General features: G+C 56.9%; 1 protein-coding gene across 6 annotated transcripts in view; it reads right to left on the reverse strand.

Annotated features, from left to right (window-relative positions):
• Positions 1–22436, reverse strand: part of RASGEF1A (RasGEF domain family member 1A) — an 88068-nt gene that overhangs the window by 6182 nt on the left and 59450 nt on the right. For 5 of the 6 annotated variants that reach the window (XM_072971092.1, XM_072971096.1, XM_072971094.1 and 2 more), the window contains 4 exons: positions 5957–6157; positions 3354–3476; positions 1330–1467; positions 243–464 (listed from right to left, as the gene is read on the reverse strand). In XM_072971092.1, coding sequence (XP_072827193.1) covers positions 243–464; positions 1330–1467; positions 3354–3476; positions 5957–6151 — 678 coding nt within the window. In that variant the 5' untranslated portion in view covers positions 6152–6157. Of the gene's footprint in view, positions 1–242; positions 465–1329; positions 1468–3353; positions 3477–5956; positions 6158–19173; positions 19275–22436 lie in introns of all 6 variants that reach the window. The other variant, XM_072971093.1, reaches the window with a different exon arrangement.

Consider the following 22436-nt stretch of genomic DNA (forward strand, 5'->3'; position numbering starts at 1 on the left):
AGCCCCTCCCATTAATACGGGGCTGCTGTGATCCTGGGGATGGGTGGTGCGCAGGTGGACACACACACACACCAGAGGCAGTGGTCAGAACTGGCAGGCAGGCTTCACCTGACACCCCAGTCTGACTGGTGGGGGAGGCCCTGCACACCATGGTGTGAAGGTGCCGGGGGCCAGTGGCCTTGGGTAAGTGCCAATGAATATGCCCCAAACCCGTCCTGGGAAGGGCACACTGCATCACTGACCAGCTCGATGTGAGTCAGCTGTTGGGCCAGCACCAGGGGGTCACAGCACACGCCCAGGATGTCCTTCTGAGCAGCTGGCGGCTTGGCCTTGAGGACGGGCCCTTTGTCCACGGCCGGTGAGCGGAGCTTCTCACGCAGCTCCTGAAGCTGGCTCCGGGCAGCCAGGGACAGCAGCAGGCTCTGCGTCATTTGGGTGATGGCCTTCTTCACCGTGCCATTCTCCTGAGAGGGGCAGGGGGTGAAGAAGATGCTGGCGTGGGCTGGTGGCAAGACCAGCGCCGCCCTGGAGGGGCCCATCTCATTTCCAGGGACTTGCCTACCGTCGAGCCCACATCACCCACCCAGACCTGCCATGAAGACTTGGGCTGCTGATGCCAGAGCGGGGTACAGTGTGGGCTCCTTCGAGGACTGCTGGGGAGGGTGGCTCAGCTGACTGTCCTGTGGGGAAGGGAGCTGAAGGCCAGGGCTAGGCTTCCGGGTCTGAGGAGCATGGCTTTCCTGGTGGTGGCAGCTGAGCTACTTCTTGTGACCTCCTCCCAGCAGGAGGGGCCCACAGTAGGGATGAGGGAATCTAGAAGGGCTTCCTCCAGGACCAGGCCTTCCTTCCCTGGGTGAGGGGAGCCCTGGCCCCTCCCCAAACTCTCCCTGGACTTTGAGCCCTCCAGGCAGGTAGAGGCTGCTGAGCACAGGAGCACTTCCATCATGGAGGCCCCGGCTCCCGCTCAGTGTGGGCTGGAGGCGAGCCCACCACCTCCCTGGAGGGGCCCTTCTCAACACTGAAGACCAGGAGTGAGCTGGGAGCCAGCAGAGGTGGGCAGGCTCTTACAGCCTCTCACCAGGCCCCCACTCCACCCCCCTCCCCGGGGCAGCAGAAGGTGGGGCCCAGGATCATCCCGCTCAGGCCACAAGCTGAGGACGCTGAGGGTGAGTCCGGCCTGCTGCCGGCCAGCAGAGCTGTCGTCATGGGGCTGGGGGCAAACGGAGCCACCTGCGGTCCTCTTGGGAGAGTACAGCAAAGGGGGCCACACACAGAGCTGCCCCGAAGACCCACCCTCCCCCAGACAAGGAACTCTGCCCGGGTCCTCACCTCGTCACACTGAGCGACCCGGTGAGTGATGGTCTTCAGTTCCGCCATGGCTTTCTCATCCTGGAAGTCATAGGGGAAGGCCTCCGTCCACTCCTTCAGCAGCTGCACGATCTTAGCTGAGAAGGACTTCAGCTTGACCTGGGATGGCAGGGCACAGAGTGAGGGCTAACCCTCTAGAGTGGGTGAGAGATGACAAGTGGGAACGTGCCCCTCACCCCCCCAGTTCTGCGACACCCTCCCACCCATCCCCCACAGGACCTGTCCTCCATCCCGACGTTGGGGTCAGAGCTGCAGGTAGGGCGTCCCCGGCCCTGCATACCTGCGGCTTTGTTACACCTGCTTTGCTCCATTTTCCCCTTAAGCTGGCTCTTTTTCACTTAAATTCATATTCAAAAACTGTCCTAACGCTACCATGACATAAAAAAAGAGTTTTACTTGTTGTAATTAGAAGTTATGCATAAAAAAGAACTCACTGAGAACCAAGCAAAATCACTAATGTTAAGCAAGAGACTCTAGCCTGCCTCTTCGCAGTTAAAAGCAGGTTGGCAAGGGCTGGGAAGAGGCACAGACATGCCAGGCACCCTCTTCCTGACTTCTGCTGGCCCAGGTCCACACGCACATACAGCCCAAGGCGGGGGTGTCGGATGCTCGGCTGCAGTCTCCTGGCCAGTCCTCCGTGCCCAGCCCAGCACTGGTTCACACATGCCAAACCCCTCCTGTGCCCGCCTTGGCTCCTCCCTGGCCCTGACCAGCTCCCTGTGCCCGCCTACCCAACCTGGACCCTTCCGACCTTGACAGCCCACAGGGCCCGGCTCCCACATGACCCAACTCTCCATCCCTATATCTACCTGCCCCTCCCACATCCATGCCCCCTGGCACTGCCTCAGCCGACCCGATTCCACCCACACCCCCAGCCAGTCCCCTAGTGATGGCTTCCCATGCCTTGTGGAGGCTCTCCCAGCTGGCCCCTGCAGCCACTCCTGATCACAGTCCAGTGCTTGCGGACACTCCCCTAAGATGCCCCGAGGACCCCACACTTAGCAGGAACCTGATCCCTGCATTCCCTCCCCAGAGGCCCCGCCCTTCATGTCACCACGCACAAAGGCCTGCAGGCTCACCCCAGGCTCCTCTCAGGCTTCTACTGTCCCCACACTGACCCTCAGCCTAGAATTTCATCCCCCACTCACCCTGATCTGGCTTCTTTCCACCCATGCCTTCAGGAACCTCTCCTGAACCCCAGGCTGCAGTTGATGCCTGTCTCCATCCCTGCCCAGCACATTCTGGGACAGGAGCCCCTCTGGAGAGGAGACTCTAAAGAGGGTATGGACGTTCAAGGCCTTTGCTGCAAAATTCCAGGGGCAAGAGGCCCGGCCTCAGGGAGGAACAGGTCACCAGTGAGCCAGAACAGGCCACGCTCTGCCAAAACCCAGAATAGGCCCTGCCAGCCCTTTGACAGTACGTCCACCACCTCTCCTTCTGCACCAGACCCTGGGCTTCTAAAAGCCTCACCCCTGGTCCCTGGCCCCTGGCCCCTACCCCCAGGCCCTCAGAGATGAGCCATGGTTTCTTGACCATCCTGACTGCCCAAAGCCTGACTCAACCAGAAGAAACGACAGTGGCAAACAGCCCTATTTGAGTCACTGGAAACTCCAGCCCCACTGGCTTCTTCTCCACCAGCTGTAGTGGACCCTCCCTTTTGGGGGTCCTGGCACTGACCAGGAGAGCTGGCAGAGCTGTCTGCTGTGGCCCTTTCCAGGGAAGGGGTGCGCACCCGCCAACAGCAGTTACACCCAGCACCCTGGGAGGTGTGCTCAGCTCTGTGTGGGCCCCTGCAGACCCTGGGGAGCCCGGCCCCACATATGTCAGGAGGCCTGCAGAGACCAGCACACCTGCCCCCATCAGGGAGGGCCCCAAGGCCGGGCTCAGCCAGCCCCTATCCTGCCAGCTTCCTCTGAGCAGGCTTCTCTCCAGAGAGTGAGCGAGAGGGGAAGCCAGGGCCACAGAAACAGACAGCACGCCTTTACCTTCTCAGACCCAGCCTGCAGCTGCTGCCTCTGCTCCAGGCAGATCTGCCCCACACGGGCCAGCAGGTCATGAGGGGGGATGAAGACCCGGGAGCTCAAGAGAAACGTGAAGATGTACGTCCTCTGAAGAAAAGAGACAGAGAGAGGGCAAAGAGCAGGTCAGGCCTGGCACAGCCCCCTGGTATGGTCACGGCCTGCTCCCCCACCTGGTCCAGCTGCCTCCCAGGCCCAACATCACCTTCTGCGTGGTTCACCTCACCTCCAATGCCCTTCCTCCTCTCTCTCTGCTACCCAAATCCTGCCCGCCCGCCATGCAAGGCACAGATCAAACCTTTTCACAGTCGCTGGCAGAAGCCTCCCCTGATAAGCTCGACCCCTGGCAGACTTCCTCTGCTGGGGTTCTCCCCTACCCGCCCCACCCCACACGGGGGTAAACCCGGCCTTGGGTGTCTGTGGGACTCTGTGGGCCTGAGTGGGTCGGCTGCCCAGCCCACGGTGCTCCCTGGGCCAGGCACCAAGCTTGCTCTGTTCCAGATCCTCACTGGCCAGGGAGGCAGGGCTTGGTTGATGGTGGTGGGGTGGGGGTCTTGTCTGTGGGGTGCGGGTCTTGTCTTAGCCCCAGGATCCTGCATCAGAAACTGCTGCAAGCCCCTGTGCCTTCACTAACCAGCTGTGGGCCTCGTCACTGCCTGCCACACCAGGGCCCCCCAGTCCCACTTCCTCTTGCCCCCGCCACCTGGCTGTGTGGTGCAGCCTCTAAGGGGTGTCACGATGTGGACTGAAAGAGAGCAGGGAGCAGAGCCCAGGGCCAAGGGTTCTCAGAAGTGTTTGGTCTGACATGGATCAATGCCCTCTGGATCTGCACCCTGGCCCTGCCTGCAGACAGGGAGGCCTTAGGGATGGGGTGGCTGTCTGGGGCTCTCCTGGGAACTCTACTCAGACAGGCCTCTACCCACACTTGGCTGCTGTAGGCTGAGGGCCCAGGACCCTCCGCCCCCAACTCCAGGCCCAGAGGAGCAGGGCTTCCTTGCTACAATCTGAAGAAAGCCAGACCGTGTTTGCTGGGAGCGCAGCTTCCTGGAACAGAACTGGGGCCCTCAGTTCTGGGCTCCCCCGCCCCCCTCACTGCCCCTACGCAGCCCTGTGGCCACTAGGGGAGGCTTTCCCTGGAGCAGCAGGGAAATCCTCTAAGCACCCCGAAACTTCCCACATCCTGTCCCCAGGCTGTGCAGTGGTGCTCACAGGTCCCAGCTGGTCAGCAGTGTGACCCTCAGGGTCCCCCTTCTAAGCAGATGGCCCAGAGTGTGAAGAAAGGCACCCAGGTGTCACACCTCGGAGCTCTCAGGCGAGGGTAAGAGGAGCGCTCAAGGCAGCAGCCCTGTGTCTCCGAAGGGAGCACCGGCCGTACTGGAGAGGCGTGTCCCCAGCTGCCCGGCGTGCGGGGTGGGGGAGCACGGGCACTCAGCAGAGGAGCCGGTGCCAGCTGGACCCCCGTTCCGCCCCCACCACCCCTTTGCCCTCTGCTGGGGAGCAGGGTGGGATCCTAGGCACAGAGTTCTGGGGACAGGAGGCTCCTCTGGGACAAGCCCAGGAGAGGGGTGGGTCCTGCCCCTGCCACGCAGGCAGCTGCCCCTCAGATCAGCACTGGGGTTGGGGGTTCCAGACCCTGGGGGCTTCTTCAGGGCCTAGAGCCCCCTCTTTCCAGCTCAGCCACCTGGGCCCTCAGCTTTCATGTCTGCACCACCAACACCAGCCCCAGCCAGGCCCTGAGAGGATTTATGGGGTAGGTGGAAAGACAGAGGAGTGGACAGAGCCCCAGGAGGGAAGGAGGCGGCCTGACGTGTCAAGGTGGGCCAGGAACCCCCAGAAAGAAGCCTGGCTGACTCCAGTGCCATCAGATGGAAGCTTGAGGGCGGAGGGGGCAATTCCTCCCCGCCCTCCCTTGCAGCCCTGTCTGTCAGGAGCTGGGCTCTGCCCTCAGGGGGAGGGGGCCCCCCAAGGGGCAACTTAGCTCTCAAAAGGGAGCAGGCATCAACCCCACGGCTAAGAGATGCCATCTACTGGACATAGAAGGGAAGCCTCACGTGACAAGGGAACTGTCTCTCACTGTTCCAAGAATGTGCCAGAGTCATCTTGAGGTGAAGAGAGGATCTGGGTTGTTGGTGAAGGCCAGTCCTGCCCTCACAGGCACGTGCCCTGGGGTCTGCATGCCGGTGGGTGAGGGGCTGGGCCCCCTTCATTCAGAACTATGGCGGTTCACGCACAGACTTCCCAGCTCAGAGGTGGACATGTGGCTGCGTAGACGCTCACCAGGACCTGGAGGCACTGGCCTCGCCCGTTAGACTCCTCTTCCTCCCCCAGGACCATCTCCCACCCGCCTGGGACAGCAGCGAAGTCACTGCAGGTTCCCCCCCTCCACCCCGCCTAGGCTGGGGGTCGGGGAGGGAGCAGGAGGCGAGGGAAGCACAGGAGGTGAGGCTGGGGGTCCCTGCTGCCCTGCCCCTCCCTGCTGCTCCATCCAGCTCTGGCCAGGCCTCCCTCCCCATCCCAGAAGCAGCCTCCCCTGGAGCCGAGGTCATCCCCACCAGTCACCAGGTACTCACATCAGGGTAATAGTCCACTGTGGGGACCAGGTGCTCCATCAAGGCCTCCAGGGACCCGGAGATGAGGCGCCCGTCTTGGAAGATGAGGTCCCCGGAGCCGCCGGCCCCAGCACCTCGCTCCCCCATGCCGGGCTGCACCTGTCCACTACAGCTGGGCCCGAGTATGCTGGAGAAGACCACGGATGTCTGGGGCATAGTTTCCTGGGAGGAAAGAATGAGGCTGTGAGGCATCAAAGGCACTTCTGCCAGGCCCTCCTCCCAGGCCGCCTGCAGCCTGCATGCGGGTGCATAGTGGGAGCCCAGCAGGGCCGGGAGCGGGGTCACCAGACGTCAGCTCAGGTTAGCAGCCAGGCTCCTTGGTGGCCCTGAAGCTGCTGATAAGTATGTCTGATAAATGTTTCTTCAGCACCTGCTCTGTGCATACCAGCCTCACTCCAGGGACCTGGACACAGAAAGCCCTGCCTCCTGGGGTTCCATCCCAGTGGAACTGGAGTAAAACCACTACCAGGAGAACACCTGGGGGGTGGGGCGGGGGGTCAAGGCAGCCTCGGGGAGGCTGCACTGAGGCAGACTGATGGTATCAGCTGTGCAGCTTCCTGGGATAAAAGAGGGATGCTCTAGGCATAAGGGACAGCAGGTACCAAGGTCCTGAGGCCAGTGTACGGGAAGAGGGCAGCAAGAGAGTGGTCTGAGGAGTGACAGGCCAGATGGTGCACATCTAGGGGCCCCAGGTGCAGCACATGAGACGAGGCGTGGGGGCCCTGAGCCCAGGAGTGACCTGACTCAGGGTGAAGGTCTCTCTGGCCACCGTGTGCAGACTCTGAAAGGGAGAAGCCTGAAAACCAATTGGTGGGTTTTGCCATAGCAGCATCCTGCGAGAGACTGCTTGGGTCAGGTGACAGCAGAGTAGGAGGGAAGCAGGGTCAACTCTGGACGCTGTGAGGAAGGGTTTTCAGTCTGAGCAATTGACCAGCATGGGGAAGGGCTTTGGGGCTGGGGTTTGGGGAAAGACCTGGAACTTGCTTTGGATGCACGGGATTTGAAGTGCCTGTTACATGCAGACGCTGGGCAGCAGCCTGAGGCCTTACTGTGATGGGGCTGAGGGCTCGGCTGGAAGCTCTCATAAGGCCTGAGCCTCAGTTTCCTCACCGCCCAAGGCAGCTAGTTGTGTCTAGAGGGGCTCTGTAGGGTCAGGGTGATGCACACTTGCCAGCTGGGGCCTCCCACAAGAGCGCCCATGGGTGCACTCTCCCTCTTGCTGGCCAGGGTGGCCTGGTCCGCTCACTTGGCTAGTCCCACCTTGGAGGGCAGGCAGGCTGAAGTCAGAGTGGAGGAGCTGGCCCTTCCTGCCTGGGCAGGGCCCCTGGCCAGGTTCACGCTCTCTGGTCACTGGCAAGCAGGTGCCACCACCCCACAGCTACCTCTCCGCTGCAGCCACGCCGCCTCCCCCTGTCTAGGGGAGTGGAAAGAACACACGCCCTCCCCAGGCTCCGCGGCCCTCAGTGCTGACCTTACCCGTGATGACGATTCCTCCGGCCCTGCCTGCTCTCACCCGGACCAGGGCCAGCCTCTGAACCATTCCAGCCCCGGTTTCCCCACTGTGCAGACTGAGCAAAGAGTAGCCATGATTATTGAGGGGCCCTGGGCTGCTGCCCCCCGGGGCTCACAAGCAGAGCCAACTCCCACCCGACAGAGCATCAACTGAGCCTCACACCGGGGAAAAAGGGCACCAGGACCAAACGACTCTGGCTTCTCTGCCAAACACCTGAAGGTCACCTTAGAATTCTCAGAAAATTCTTTGCAAGAAGGGTAGGAGCTCAAAGGAAGGACAAAGCCCTGGGGACAATGTCTGTGGCCCCCAGGCTCCACACTGCCCTCACTCTAGGATGGAGGTTCAGACTCAGAACAATCCCCTCAACACATGTGAGAATGCACATTCTCAGGCCTCAGAAACTTGGGGGGCCCCTCTGATGCTGCTCAAGTCGAAGAACCACTGACTTGAGCAAAACCTTGATTTTTCAGATGGTGAAATGGAGGCTCAACAAGCAGGAATTCAACCGAGGAAACCCTAGGGCTTCCAAGCCCAGCCCAGGCGTCACCGCCTCGAGGAAGCCTCCCTGGGTTAACGCCTAGGCTGCTGACCCGCAAGACCAGAAGTGGCTGATCACCTGCCTTCATGTCTTCTCGCTGAGCTGGAGCCCGGCCCACACCAGTGCTCAGTGACCATCTGTGGGATGAAATAACAAAGGTGGGCTCCCAGGCACTCGGCACTGGCCACTGCTCTGCTGGGCCGTCACTGGTTCCCGAGAGGTCCCGGACCCCAGCGCTCAGCTGAGGTCATGTGATGTGGGGCGACTTCTGCAAGATCACACAGTTCTGAGTTCCAAAGGTGACCTGAGGGTGGTAAACTCGGTCAGCTGGACCTCCCGACCCCAAGTCTCTTGGTCATCAGAGTTGGCATTTTTGGAGCCACTGGCCTCTCCCACTGCTCTGGTCGGGAGGTGCTGCAGCGGGGAGCACACTAACACCCCACTAGCTCACAGCCCCTGCCGGGTCCCCCACAGGGCAAGGCCACCTGCAGGAACACTTGCTCCGGGGCTGGGGAGACCGGAAGCCAGCCTAGGGATGCAGCCCCCCAGCTCTGCAGCCCATGAAGGGAACAGCAAGCCCAGCAGGAGGCCAGGGGGCCGAGTTCTATGCTGGGTCCCAGTCTACAGCTCCCTGGGGAGCCTCAGCACGCTCTGCCTCCAACGACAGGTGAAGGGCAGACGCTTAGGGTGGAGTCACCTGCCCAGAGGGTGGGGTCCCAGTCCATCCATCTTGGGCAGCCACTGGGACTCATTACACCTGACCCTGGTCAGCTCAGGACACATCACACTGCTCCTCCCTCAAGGTCCCCGACTCTTGTGTGGCACCAACACCCTGCCCATGCACAGCCCAGGAGGCCATGGGAGGGAGCAGCCAGGTGAGGACCCTCCCTTCAGCTTGGGGCAGTGAGCCCTCTAACAGCAGCTGGGCCAAGGGCCCCACAACTGGAGTCCCCAGCTGGACAAGATCTCATACTGGTCACTTTCAAATGACATCAACAGATGTGTACACGACTTGTACATAAATGCACAGAAAACACCTGGCCACCCGTGGCCACACTAATTACAGAGTTCACTGTAAGGGGGTGGAGGAGGGGAGGAGACTTCCACTTTCTGTTCTACACATTTGTCAACTGTTTCAGTAACTTTTCTAAATGGCACATCTATTTTGTCATCTTTAAAATAAGTTTTGTCTTTTAGTGCAAAGAAGCTGAGTTATGAAATCAGCACTTTTCATAAAAGTATGCTATGGAGACTGAAGCCCCAGGGCTTGGGCCTATGGACAAAAGCATGGCCACCAGTGAGCGGGTCACCTGTGAGGGTGGGCTTCGAGGCAGAGGCCCAAAACCCCCTCAGGGAATGGGCAGAGCCCACAAAGGCTGTGCAGGGCCACCCCTGCCTCTCCCCGACTCTGGGACCCTGCCTCAGGCCGGGCCTCCCTGACCGGTCTCTCCCCGCTCCTCTGTATGCTAAGCCACTGAGGAAGTCCCGGGGAACTCCTAGAGCCCCTTCCTTACCCACTCAGTCACTCGCAGAGCCCACCACCCCTCCCCACAATGAGCACCTTGGGGAGGGTCTCCAGGCTCAGTGTCAAACGGGAGAAGGCACATTCCCCCAGTGGGTCCTCTTGGGCAGGAATTTAGAGCACCCTTGGATTCGAATCCCAGCTCTGCAATGAGCCAGCTCCTTGTTCCTAGACAAGTCTAACCAGCCTTGATTTCCCCAGCTGTCAAATGGGGATGATGGCAGGACTCCCCCGGCTGTACCGCTACTTGGCATCTCTGTCCACCGCCCCACCAAGCCCTGTGGTTTCTTTTGCACACCCCCTCCTTTTTTTGTATATATATATTTTTTATTGAAGTATAGTCAGTTTACAATATTGTGTCAATCTTCTGCTCTTGACATAGTGTCTTCCTCTCCCGTCCCAGCAAGAGCAGAAACTGAGGCTTCTGGTCACACACCTGTGTGTCCATCGCCCCCAGCTGGTCCCGTTCTCCGGGAAGGGCCACTCAGAGCACAGCATCCAGGAAACCTGGGCTCCCACCTTGGGAGGGAACACACAGCAGGAGCAATCGCAATCAGAAATGCACTAGCTAGGACTCCGAGTGCTGCATAGTGCCATCAACACAAACGCTAGAGCTGAATCATCTCACTAATCCTCACAAAGACTCCATGAGAGAAACCCTTATTCTATGCACGCTGCAGGTGAGGCCAAGGCACAGAGAGGCCAAGTAACTGCCCCAGGTCACACAGCGGATAATCAGAGCAAGGGGATGCAATGAGAGCTTTGGAGCCTCCACTGACAAGTCTTATGTTAAACTTTGAGGTGGATGACGATAATGAAGGCATGGAGATGTTGGAAGAAGACAAAGAAGAAAGTGCAAGACTGGGGAGATCACAGCAGGGTCAGGCAGTCAGGGAGGCCCGAGTCTGAGCCTGGCTTGGCCACTTGTTCTGGCTTTATCAGGATCCTCAACCCCTTGGAGTCTTAATTTCCTCATCTGTAAAATGGGCACGTGGAGCGCTACTTCCAAGATTTGCTGGGAGGGTTGAATGAGCCCACCTGGGAAAGCACCTCCTGCCCGAGGAGCTGACTTACAGACGTGCCTGCTCAGCGCCCCACACGGGCCATTGCAGACACAGACCCCCAGGGGCCCCAGGGGACTGACCCCACATGGGTGCTCTGAAGCAAGTTCGGCACCAGCGCCGCAACATTAGCACCCCTGGGGGCCTGTCGGCAGTCGCAGCACACCTTGCCCTGAGTCAGAACTCACCGTTCTCTGGAGTTTTAGATCCTCTCCTTTATAAAGCTTCGCTGCTCTGTGTGGCCTGACCAGCAGCGCCATCACCTGGTCAATCGCTAAAATGCAGGGCCTCAAGTTCCAGCCACCCCCAGAGGGGACTTGCCTACACTTTCTCTGAACGTGCTTGTCCTCTGAGCTTCCAGGTGAGGAGAGCAGCTTCTAGGCACCTAGGTCAGTATCTCTCAGGTGCAGTTGCACAAGAGAGTCACCTGGGGAGTTTAAACAAACCACTTCACCCGGCTCCCACTCCAACAATTCTGATCTAACTGGCTGGGGGCACAGCCCAGGCACCGGAGGTTTTTCCAGGCTTTCGAGGTGAAAATGGGAGCAGAAAGCACAAGGAGCCTCTCTCTGGCCCCGCTGCTTCTGGCTACATTCAGACCTGTTTCAAGGCTGCAGACTCAGACGGACACTCGGTGGAGAGCTCTGGAAGCCTCCAGAAGCCAGCCTGAGGGTAGAGGGACGAGGCGGGTGGGGTGGGCCCATGGATGGAGGCCCTGGGGACCTGCACCTCTGTCCCAAGTCAGCTGGTACTGGTCTGGACAAGTCAGCGGCCCTTTTGCGGGGAGCAAGGGATGCATTTGCACCCAGCCTGCCTACTCTGACTCCTTACAGCTCCTCCCCTGTTCAGGCAGGAAGGCAAGCAACTTAGATGCAATGGGCTCACAGCCAGGTGCAAGTGACTCATCGGCTCTAGAAGCCGGGCCCCATGAACTTCCCACTTCTGCGCAGCCCAGGTGGGCATGAAGACAGGCCCAGGTGCCTAGGTGCCCAGGCGCAGGGGTGAGTGGGCCCTCCTGCCAGCTCCAGAGAGAGCTGGCTCTGAGTTCAGAGGCAGCTGCCATGTGTCAGCATTTGTCCGTCTCTACCTGGGTTTCCTTGGCTTTCTGGGGGCACCATGGAGGAAGAGGGTCCTCCCTGCATCTGGGCCCAGAGTCCTCCTGGCCAAGCCTCAAAGGTGCCAGGATGCCAAGTGAGAAGGCCACACCTGTTGCCCCTGCACAGACAGAACTGCACTGTGGGGACCAGGGTGGGCTGGGAGCGGGCAGAGGAGACTGGGCAAAGGCTGAGCCCGTGGGACCCTTTGCTACCTGCTTGGCTAAGCTGCCACCAACAGTGTCCAGCAGTAGGCCAGGTGGGCCAAGCAAGGGGGTGTAAGTTGCCCTCTCCCTCTTTCCGCCCCCTCCTAGGGCCCCCCCACCACTCTGCCCGACCACAGGCTGTCCGGGTCCCCCAGGCTCCGTGGAGGTGCTCCATCTCCTGCTGTTCCCCAGAGCGAGACGTGGCCACCGCGCAGTCCTGCAGCTACCCTTACGCCATGGTCTAGCCCAGCTCCCAGCCTCCAAAACTCCATTCCTTTAACGCTTCCTGTCTGTAGCCCCGCCCGTGACCTTCGCATGCACAGCTGCCCAAGTCCTTTCCTGTAGTTTCTGGCCTGAGTCTGGGACCTGGTGAGAATCCAGAATGGAGTCAGGAGACGCTGTCTGATGATGATGGTGCAGAAGCCTCTGAGTGCTCTGAGCCTCAGGGTTCTCAGCTGTAAGTTGAGTGTAGTTTCTTGCCTCCCTCCCTCCAGGTCATGGTGAAGCTTAGATGAGAAAATGTGTCGCTAGGAGCCCTACCAGTGCCGTTATGGGCCACCCGCACCTGCGCCTTGACGGCACACCAGCAGCCCAGCAACACAGCCTCACAGCCATCAGCAGGCCACCGGCCCCCTGCCCTTGCTGTGGGTTCTCGCTCAGGTGTGAGACCCTGTGGATCCATTCAGCCCGGGTGCAGGGCCAGGAAACACCCTAGAGCAAACTTGGACCGATGAAGACACAGGGGCCACCAGGTAAATTCTCCTTCCTCACCCCAGATGGCCACAAGCTTCACAGGGCCTCTCCAAAGACGTCTGCTAAGACTGACCCATGTCAGAACTCGTGCCCTGTATTTATTCACTTTCCTTCCCTGCTTCCTCGGGACCAGCTCCCCCGTGAAGTGTTCACACGTCAGCTCACCTCAGCCTCTGATCTCTAGGGAAGCTGGGCTCAGAGGAGGGCAGCCCGTCCTTGTCTGCCCAGGCCTTCCCCATCTAACTAGGCACAGCTGCCCCCAAGGGCCCGGGGTCAGGCGCCCGACACACCCAGACCTGGGCCCAGGCCTCCCTCCAGCTGCTGGTTTGGGACAAGTTACTCCATCTGTGTGAGCCCCCCTGCCCTGAGTTTGTCAAACAGGACACTGGTCCCCAAACTGTGTGGCGTGGGTTGGGGGTGCAGGAAGGGAGAATGCACGGGGCATGGCTTCAGCCCAGAACAAGTGCTCACACACCAAGTGTGAGAAAGTAAACGCCATTCTCTGGGCTCTGCTCAGCTGGGCTGAGGGCTGCTGGAATGTGGTCCCCATGCTGGGACCCTTCCAGGGCTAAAACCTGGCGCTCTCCATCAACACAACTCAGCTCGGAGGCCTCTTTTAGGGGCTCAGACAAAAACTTAAGCTTCAGAGTATGTGCAGCTGCCCCCTCCCCCCACTCAACACACACGTATGCACACTTTCTAAGGAACACACCCACCAAAGCACTGAGGGCATGGAAGCCTGGACTGAGGGCCTGGGAGACAGAAGGGGGCAGCCAGGGTCTAAGAGAGTAAGAAGAGATCTTAGGCAGCCCCAGTGCTTTGAGAGATGCTGGGACAGGTGGGAAAAGAGCGTTTTTAGGAACTTTCCGCAGAAGATTCTGAATGAAATTCCCTTTTTGTGGCCTCTTCAACAGATTTTAAGCTAGAAATTTGGGTGCCACTCACTGTTACAGGGCTTTCTAATGTGGCCCTAGCAAAGGGGAGTCCACGGCCCCCCATCAGGCAGCAAAATCAGGAGGAGGGTATCGGCTTCTGGCCACGCGCGGACAGAAGCCGGACTTGCGCTGGGAGGGGCAGCCGGGCACGCACACACGTGTACAGCTTTTGTGACCTGGGGGCACAGTCCTCCCACTCACAAACTCCAGCTGTGCCCAAGATGGCCCCACTCCCATCACACAGGAGCCCCTGACCCCTGGCCCCTGGAGCTGCCGGCCTCACTGTGACGGCCAGAGCTGCTGTGTGCACCCAGATACCCACATCAATCCACCTTCACGTACCTTCCATCCTATGCTTGCACACTTGTCCGGGCCTGGGGAAAGGCCCTTCCCAAGTGGTTTTTCTGCTTCCTGTACAGAGAGGCCCAACAAGGCCCGGGGGAGGCCTGACACTGCCCAATGGTCTCGTAAAAGACTCCCACAGCTGAAGCTGTCACAATAATTTACTTAAACATACTTGAGTAAGGAATGTAGGAGACACTGACTCTAGAGAAACAGTCAATTACTGCAGCATCCGTGTGCAGGGCTGTCTGCGCTCACGGGCAGCCCTGACACCTTCCTGGAGGTGTTCCTGTGCCCAGGGTCCACTCCTGCCTCATCTCTTGCCTCCCAGCCCTTGAGGGTGAGTGTCCCTGCCTGGGAGCAGGGCTGTGGGCCTCCAGTTGGATGCCTCATCCCATAATGCTTTACAGTCCCCAGCTCTGGGCAGGAAGATGGGGTGGGAGGGGAGGGCAGGAAGGGACCTCATCCTTTGGGAGCCACGTGGGAGGGTCCCCACCTCTGGGCTCTTTGGGGTCCTCAGGCCTCCTGGCCACTGATGCCCAGGAACCTGCTCCCAACACCAGCTCTGCCCTCAGATAACTGGCCTCAGGCACAGCCAGCTCTACCCCAGCTGAGAGTGGGGACAACCTTCCGTACTTTAAATGTTCATCATCAGGAGTTGGGAGCCCAGCCGCCTGCTGGGCACGATGTATCTCATCTCACTTAATGCAATCCCCCCAACCCATGGGGCGCTGTGTGCAGATGAGGACGCCACATTCACAGGACTTGCACAAGGTTGCCCAGGCAGGCAGCAGTGAGTAGGTCCCCCCACTGCCCTGCTCCTTCTAAGGACTGTCATTTCTCCTCATCATTGTGCCTGGCCAGGGCATAAACCTCTGAGCATCAGCTGAAGGCTGAGGCCCTTGCCCTGGACACACGGATAAGTGCATCTTCCCACGGCGCTCTGCATATGATTCCAGGGATCGACAGGCTCCCAAAAGCTCATCCATGGGTGCCAAGTTAAGCATCCCAGCTTCCTGGAAAACTGGGACAAAAATGACCCTGAGGGTCCATCTTGCATGAGTCCCCAGGGACCTGCTGGGAGGTGGAGGAGGGGCTCCACTCAGCCCCCTGCCTCTGCCAGGCTTTGCAAGGGGTGCTACTTTCGGAGGCAGCACATGGGCTTCTATTTTTTAACCTACTCAACAAAACGGGGACTATTTTTAGCTCAGCAAGCTGCAGGGCATCACAATTAGCAACTGAAAATTACACATCTTGCCAGTCTCCCCTCAGTTGGCTGGAGGAGAGAGAGGGAAAGTGCTCCCGGGGGGGAACTGGGTGCCAGCTCTGGCCCCCACCGCGGTGGGCCGCTTACCCAAGAGGGCAGCCTTTGGCAGTGGTTTCAGAACGAGTGCATTCATGGGGCTGTCTCTGGTTTCATTCCAGTTCCAGGATAATCCAGCCTGGCTGGGAGCAGGGCAGGAGCCCCATGAGCACTCAGAGGCCACAGTTAGGGAGAGACCCAAGCTGGCTACCTGGACCAGGGCCAGCAACACTCGAGCCCAGCTCTACCGGGGACTTTGGGGGACAGAGGCTGAGCCTCCTGCACCCAAACACCCTTCTAGGGCTAACTGTCTGGTTCTCTGATATCATGTCCGCTGGGGCCGGGTAGGAGGTGTGGTGTTCCATGGAGCCCGAACTCCTCGACCAACCCACTGACCATTCATTCATTCACAAATGTTACCAAGGACCCGACTAGACACTGGAGATCTACCAGTGAAGGGAACAGGGCTCTCTGTCCCCATGGAGCCCCCTGGAGCAGGCTGTGGCTGGCTTGCATGATGACCACACAGTTAAGGAGGAGATAATATGAGTTAGGAGATCAGTGCTCTAGAAGAGGAAGAAGAGGAGATAAGGGTCAGGAGAGCAGCCTGAGCTCAGACACTCCTATGGCAGAAAGCTCCCTCCTGGGGGCGGCTCTTTCCCTTCCCCAGCCCCAGCCTTCAGATCTTCCTAACTTGGAGCTGAAATATGTCTCTCTGAAGCTCCAGAGAGCCCTAGTCCTATCTGCTGGGGCCACACGCTGAAGCTACTCAGGGTCTGGCTGCAAACATGGGCTGGGGATCCAGCAGGGGGAGTGAGGCCACATGCCCTCCTATGTCAACTGGCATCTCCAGCACCAGCCTCACACGTGGTAGTGGGTGTGGCATGAGGCTTACAAGCTCAGGACCTACCTAGCACCTGCTGGTTTCGATGAAATCAGGACTGCAGGACACTGATAGGCACTTGGGACACTTGTCCTCTGGGTTACCCACTGCCTTCCTGGACACAGATTACCAAGACTGGTGCTGATCCCACCTCTGGGCTCTCTCCCCTCCTCTTGCCCTGCACGGGGCCGATGGGCCCCTGCTGCAGATAGGGAGAAAGTGGAGAGAAGCTGCCTCCTCCTTCCAGGCAGGCAGATCGCTGTCCTGGCATGTGGCGCTCAGAGCTGGCTCTGCCTTAGGGGTGGCTGCTTGGCCCCCAGCCAGAGTGGGGAGTGGCAGAGGTGACATACCTCTCTGGAGAGGCCTCTCCCCTATCCCCCTGTGGCCTTTCTTCAGGGAAGTCCTTGGGAGGATATGGCTGGCTGGCCCCATCCTGGCAGGTGGGACCACAGGAGCACCCTGCAGCTCACATCCTCCCAGCTTGGTGGGCATTGGGAGTGGGAGAGTGAGGGGTGATTTTCACGCAAACCAAGCTTCAAGAAATCATATTTACAAATGCCCACAGGAAGAGCACATTTACCTTCGTGTACCCTCCGGCCGGCCAGGACAGTCCTGGGGCTGGGGGAGGACAGGCCGGACTCCAGCCAGGAGGCGGCTGCCATGGGAACCAGAGCCACGCAGCGCCTCGGGCGCCTTCTCCACAAAGGCCTGGCCTCTGAGAGATGCTGACAATTAAAGCTTTGTTACAGATGCATGATTCATTTTTTTTGTCTTCTGAATCCCTTCCTATTACCAAATCCTATTTGAATTGACTAAAGGAATCTTGCCTTCTCCTCTTCACACTCCTAAACACAGATTCTGCCAAGTCCGGGTTTTTTCCTCCTTCTCGTCTCGCTTTCTGTCCAGTCAGCTTCTTCTGGTGGCTGCTCAAGGGACAAAATGTCATTGTCCACCAATAACCATCCCATTATTGAGCCTTGAGAAGCCCCAGGAGGAGCAGGTAGGATTTCAGAGAATCCCTGCCCTTTCCCCGAAGGGCGGCAGGCTGCTAGCACACTGGCCTCCCACTCAGGCCCTCAAGACAGGGAGGGGCTGCGGGGGGGCCCTCCCGCTGTGCCTCCCTGTCCCCCCTCCCTTCCCCTCTGGCCCCGGATTCCACAGGGGTCACCATGTGCTCCTGCACACAGGCCAGTGACTCTCAGACTCCTGGAGGTTGAGCTGGGCATAGCCTTAGACAGGAGGGTGTGGAAACTGAGATAAACTTGGGGCCAGTCCTGTCACTTCTGGGAATCCCCTCAAGGTGCCACTTAGAGGCGGCAAGCTGGGGGCAGGGTACAGGCCTCTACCCCAACTGGAATCTCGCCTCTGGGATCCCCTTCCTATATGCGGCACCCACTTAAGACTGCCGCTAATGAGTCTGCTAATCAGAACCTGGGGCAGCCGCCAGAGCTCCCACCCGGCAGGATCCCAGGTTCCAAGAGCCAGGCAGGATCCCAAGGAGCGGCAGGGTGTGCCTGTGAGCAAGCAAGACAACAGAGCTGAGGCTGGGCCCCTCGGGATGGAAGGGGGGTGCAGGGGTATAAGCCATGCTCAGGCCTTTCCAGGAGTGAGTGGCAGCCTCTACTCTGCCCCAACGCTGCCTGGCGGGTGGCCAGGGTACAGGGGAAAAAGAACGTACAGTTCTTTTATTTTAAAATGGCATCTAATTAGGCTGAGCAACGATTTTCCTTTGTGTTTAAAAACAAATAAAAATCAATTTCCTTCGCCTGAACTGTCATCCTCCTGGCAGACACCCAGAGCTGCGCCCCTGGGATCCCGCTGCGCAGCAGGAGCTGGAGGTTTCTGAGCGCCTGCCTCTGCAGGAGGGCAGGGGGCGCCCAGCTCCCTGCTGGGTCCGGACAGCCACAGCCTTGCCAGCAGCCACAGCCTCTCAGAAACAGAACCAGGACACGTGTCTTGACATCTCCACTCCCTGTGCACACTCCCTGTACACAAGCAGCTTTCCTGCCACGTGCCCTGTGTCCCCTGGCCCTGGGGGCTAGTAACCAGGTGGTGGGCCAGTCCCCGGGAGTACCAGCAGCACAGCTGCGTCCATCCTTCCCTCCCCAAGAATGTGCACTTCTTCACATACTGCACTGCACACGCTGCTGGCGTGGTAGCCATCACCCCATTTTCCAGGCAAGGAAGAAGGGCCAAAGGGCTTAAGACATCAGTCCTGGGCCTTACAGTTCCAAAGTAGGGGAGCTGGGATTTGAACCCTAGTGAGTGTAGCCACCATGATCTGATATGAAACTCAGGACCATCAGCTCAGGCTCAGGAGAAGGGAGGGCAGGTGCAAGGTGAAGGCAGGTGGGAGCCTGCCAGGGCCCCTGGGAGATGGACAAAGCCTGGCCCAGAAGGAGCTACTGGCTTGCAGTGTGCAGGCTGGGGCCAGTGAGCGCAGCACTGTGAGGGGTCAGGGCAGGGTCCGAGGGCCAGCTGTGCATGTGGCCCCAAGGGCCCTCCCTGAAACATCCCAGCAGTCTCAGTGCCAATGAGTGACATTCACAGGTTTCCACCTACCAGGCCATCCTACACATCCCCACAGCGCCCTGCAAGGCCTTACTATCCACTGTCCAGGGGTAGCCCAGGAGGCTAAGGACAGCCTGAGGCCACATGGTCTGGCAGGACAGAGCCAGGAACAGCCCCAGGCTCCTGCCTACAGGCTGTTCTTTCTGCCAAGGGCTGAAAGTGAAAAGCAAACTGCCAAGAACACGCCTGCCCCGCCGTCCATGCCCAGGAAATGGGCCCTGTGCCCAACTACAGTGCAGGGAGCTCCTCTTCACGGGCCAGAGACAGGCAGAATGAAAACGAGAACTTTCTACAATTCCTGACAAGTGGTTGAGACCCAAATAGATGAAAATATTGCAGTGCATTCTCTCCAGATGTGGGAATGGAAACATACAGAGAAAAATACATGAAATACCAAGCCTTAAAAACAGCAAGGCATATTCCTCCACCCTCGAGTACTCATCCACATTGTTCATACCTCATATCACCAATGAAACCCTGATGGAGTCCCCAAGCAGAAATGTATAGGTGGTTTCTACTGCATAGCACAGGGAACTATATTCAATATCTTACAGTAACCTATAATGAAAAAGAAAATGAAAACGAATATATGTATGTATATGTATGACTGAAACATTACGCTGTGCCCCAAATTGACACAACATTGTAAACTGACTATACTTCAATTAATAAAAAAGAAATGTACAGGTGACAGAATGATGTGTCTGGATATTAATAAACCCAGCTGGATATTAATAAATAAGCAATGAACTGAAATTCACCCACTTGGTAAAAAACTTCCCCAAACATATTTCTATTTGAGTAGCAATCAAAACTCCAATTACAGAGACATTGGGAAAATAACCATTATAAGAAAACTCCTTATGAAATTCAATATGGCCAAAACTGCACTCAGAGTAAATTCATAGATGTCAATATATTTTAAAGAAACAGGGAAAAATGAAAACCAGCTAAGCACTTGACTCCAAAGCTAAAAAGAGCTTCTCAACAAAACGACATACAGCAAAGCAAACTGAAGAAAGGAATTACTAAAAGATAAATTAGTTGATTTAAGGAAAGACAGAGAGTGGAACTTGCTGGTTATATTTGAGAGCTGATTTTCTTTTGAAAACACGAATTAAAAAGCTAAACCTCTTAGTCTTAAAAACATGAAAACTCAGAGTAGACATTTTTGGCAAAACTACAGTTTCAGTTATATACATATATATGTGTGTGTTTGTTGGATTGTGATGTAAATGTATTTTTTAGGTCAAAATAGTTTGCAAGTCACTGTTGTTAGGTTACACTGGCAAAAGGCAAAAATTAATCTCAAAAAAAAAAGATAAACCTCTGGCAACTCCGATTAAAAAAAAAAGGATGGAAGAAGGGAAGGAAGCTGGCAGAGAGGGAAAGAGGGAGGGTGGGAGACTGAGAGGGAAGAAAGGAATAAAGAGAGAGCGAGGGAGAAATGCAAAAATATAGCTATTAGGAATGAGAAAGGGAACCTAACCACAGGTGTGGATAAGAGATTTTAAAAGAGCAGGTGGAGGGGAGAAGCATATAGGTCAAGTGGCAGAGCGCATGCTTAGCATACACAACGTCCTGGGTTCAATCCCCAGTTACCGCTTCCAAAAATAAATAAATAAGTAAACTTAATTACCTCCCCCCAAAAAAAATTTTTTAAAAAGAATAGGTGATGGAGATATGTGCTAAAGGATCTGAAAGCATTTTAAACTAGGGTATTATTCAGAAAATATAAATAACCAAAACAGACCAAAAATGTTTAGAACCCCAAAAGGCCAATAACCATAGTACAAATTAAGTAAGTTGACAGCCAACTAAACCTCAGGGAGAAATAAAAGTAAGCTCTGGCTGAGCCAGTTTCTAAAATGAATCATTTCAAGCCTTGGAGAATAAGATAATTTTATATGATATTTAAACTATTTCAACTACCCAATTCATATTGAAAAACCTCTCCTATTCATTTTGTGAAGTTCACATAACCATGATTTATAAATGTGAAAAATATCTCCCCTAATAGAAAAGTCCGTATAAATTCTAGATGAAAAATACCCCAAGCAACATAGCCGCAAAACCGAACCCAGCAGCGTTTCAAAGCACAATCCAGCCTGACCCAGTGGGATTTAGTACAGGAACAAGATAATTTAGCTCAGAAAAGCTAATAAGTCAACACATTAATAGGTCCAAGGAGAAAAGGAATTTGATGATTTTGCTAGATACACGAAAGCCTGGGATAAAACTGAATCTCCATACTTGGTGTACACTGTCGGCAATTAATGTAGGAATAGAGTGTACTTCAGGACGAAGAGTATCTATTTGAAATTTAGGACTTATTTCAGACTTAACAGTAAAACATTAGAGGCCTCCTCATTAAAATAAAGATCAAGCCAAGGACAACTGCTATTATTCAACCTTGTTTTGTACCTTTTAGAAAACATAAGATAAGAAAACTTTTAAAAGACACATTAGAAATAAAGAGCTAGAATGTTCCTTATATGCAGGTAATATGATTAATTTCTTGGGTTTTCCAGGGAGCCCAACTGGAAATCTGCTCAAACCAATGAGAGTTTAATTACCAATTACCTAACATACAATTTTTGAAAGGTCAGTATCTTAACTAGCTACCTCCCCTGGGTCCAGGTGTCCCCATTCCTAAAGACATCCACGTGGAATACGTGCTTCGATGCTGACTCCAGTGGCGGGTGTGTGTGAGCGGGTGCCTGCATGCGTGTATGTCCTGGGGCCTCCCAGCTCTGCAGGTCTCCCAGCCATGGGCCAGGGAACTGTTGTCCCCAGCTGGCCTGCTCACAGGTCAGCCGCCTGGCCCACAGCCCCCTCTCCTGGCCACACACTCATGACACCACAGCATTCTGCCCTCTGGGCTGGGCCCCTCTAGGAACTTGCTGCCTCTCTTCTGAGGATGCTTGCAGAGGGCCCTGCTGCTCACAGAGGGGCGGGCTCTGTGGTCCGCCAGCCAGCCCCAGAACGGAAGTTGGCTCCTTCTGCTCATGTCGCCTCAGACCTCAGAGCCTCAGCTTCCCCTTGCGTCACTGGAACAGTGACTTGTGAGAGTTAAAGGAGACCCGAGGGCTGGCTCCCAAGTCCTCTGACTCACACTCGCCACGGGCAGGGGGCGGCTCGTGTGGCAGCCACACTGACCTTTGGGAAATGCCGTGGGCTTGGCTCCAGCCAGGCAGGCAGTGTGAGTGGGACATTGAGGGCTGGGTTATTCCACTGGGGGCTGAGACACAGGGTGGTGGGTTTGCCAGAGAAACCCCACTGCCCAGCCAGCGAGCGTGAGGCCACAGGGCCGGAGCCTTGGGGGTTGCAGGGCTCCAGGGGGGAGAAAAGCAAAGAACCATGGTGGAGGCCCCTGGCTGCCTTCCTCCAGGTACCCGCGGGCCATCGTCCACACTCTCTCACCTGATAGATCACCCAGGGCCCTTCCATCTGTCTGCCTCTGGGCTCCCCTTGTCCTGGAACCCACAGGGTTCCAGCCAGCCCAGAACCCAGCATAGTGGAGGCATCTGGTCTGGGACCCAGCTCTGACCCCTGACATCCTGGCTGAACTATGGCAAGTCACAATCCCCTGTGGGCCTCAGTTTCCCCGTGTGTAAAACAAGGAAGCAGAACTAGGCAGCCTCCATGGGCCATTTCAGCCCTTGCATCTATTTCTTTCTTCCCTCACTTATTCAGTCAATAAACATCCCTGAGGTCCTT

The sequence above is a fragment of the Vicugna pacos genome, chromosome 11 (assembly GCF_048564905.1).
Source record: "Vicugna pacos chromosome 11, VicPac4, whole genome shotgun sequence".
NCBI lineage: Eukaryota > Metazoa > Chordata > Mammalia > Artiodactyla > Camelidae > Vicugna > Vicugna pacos.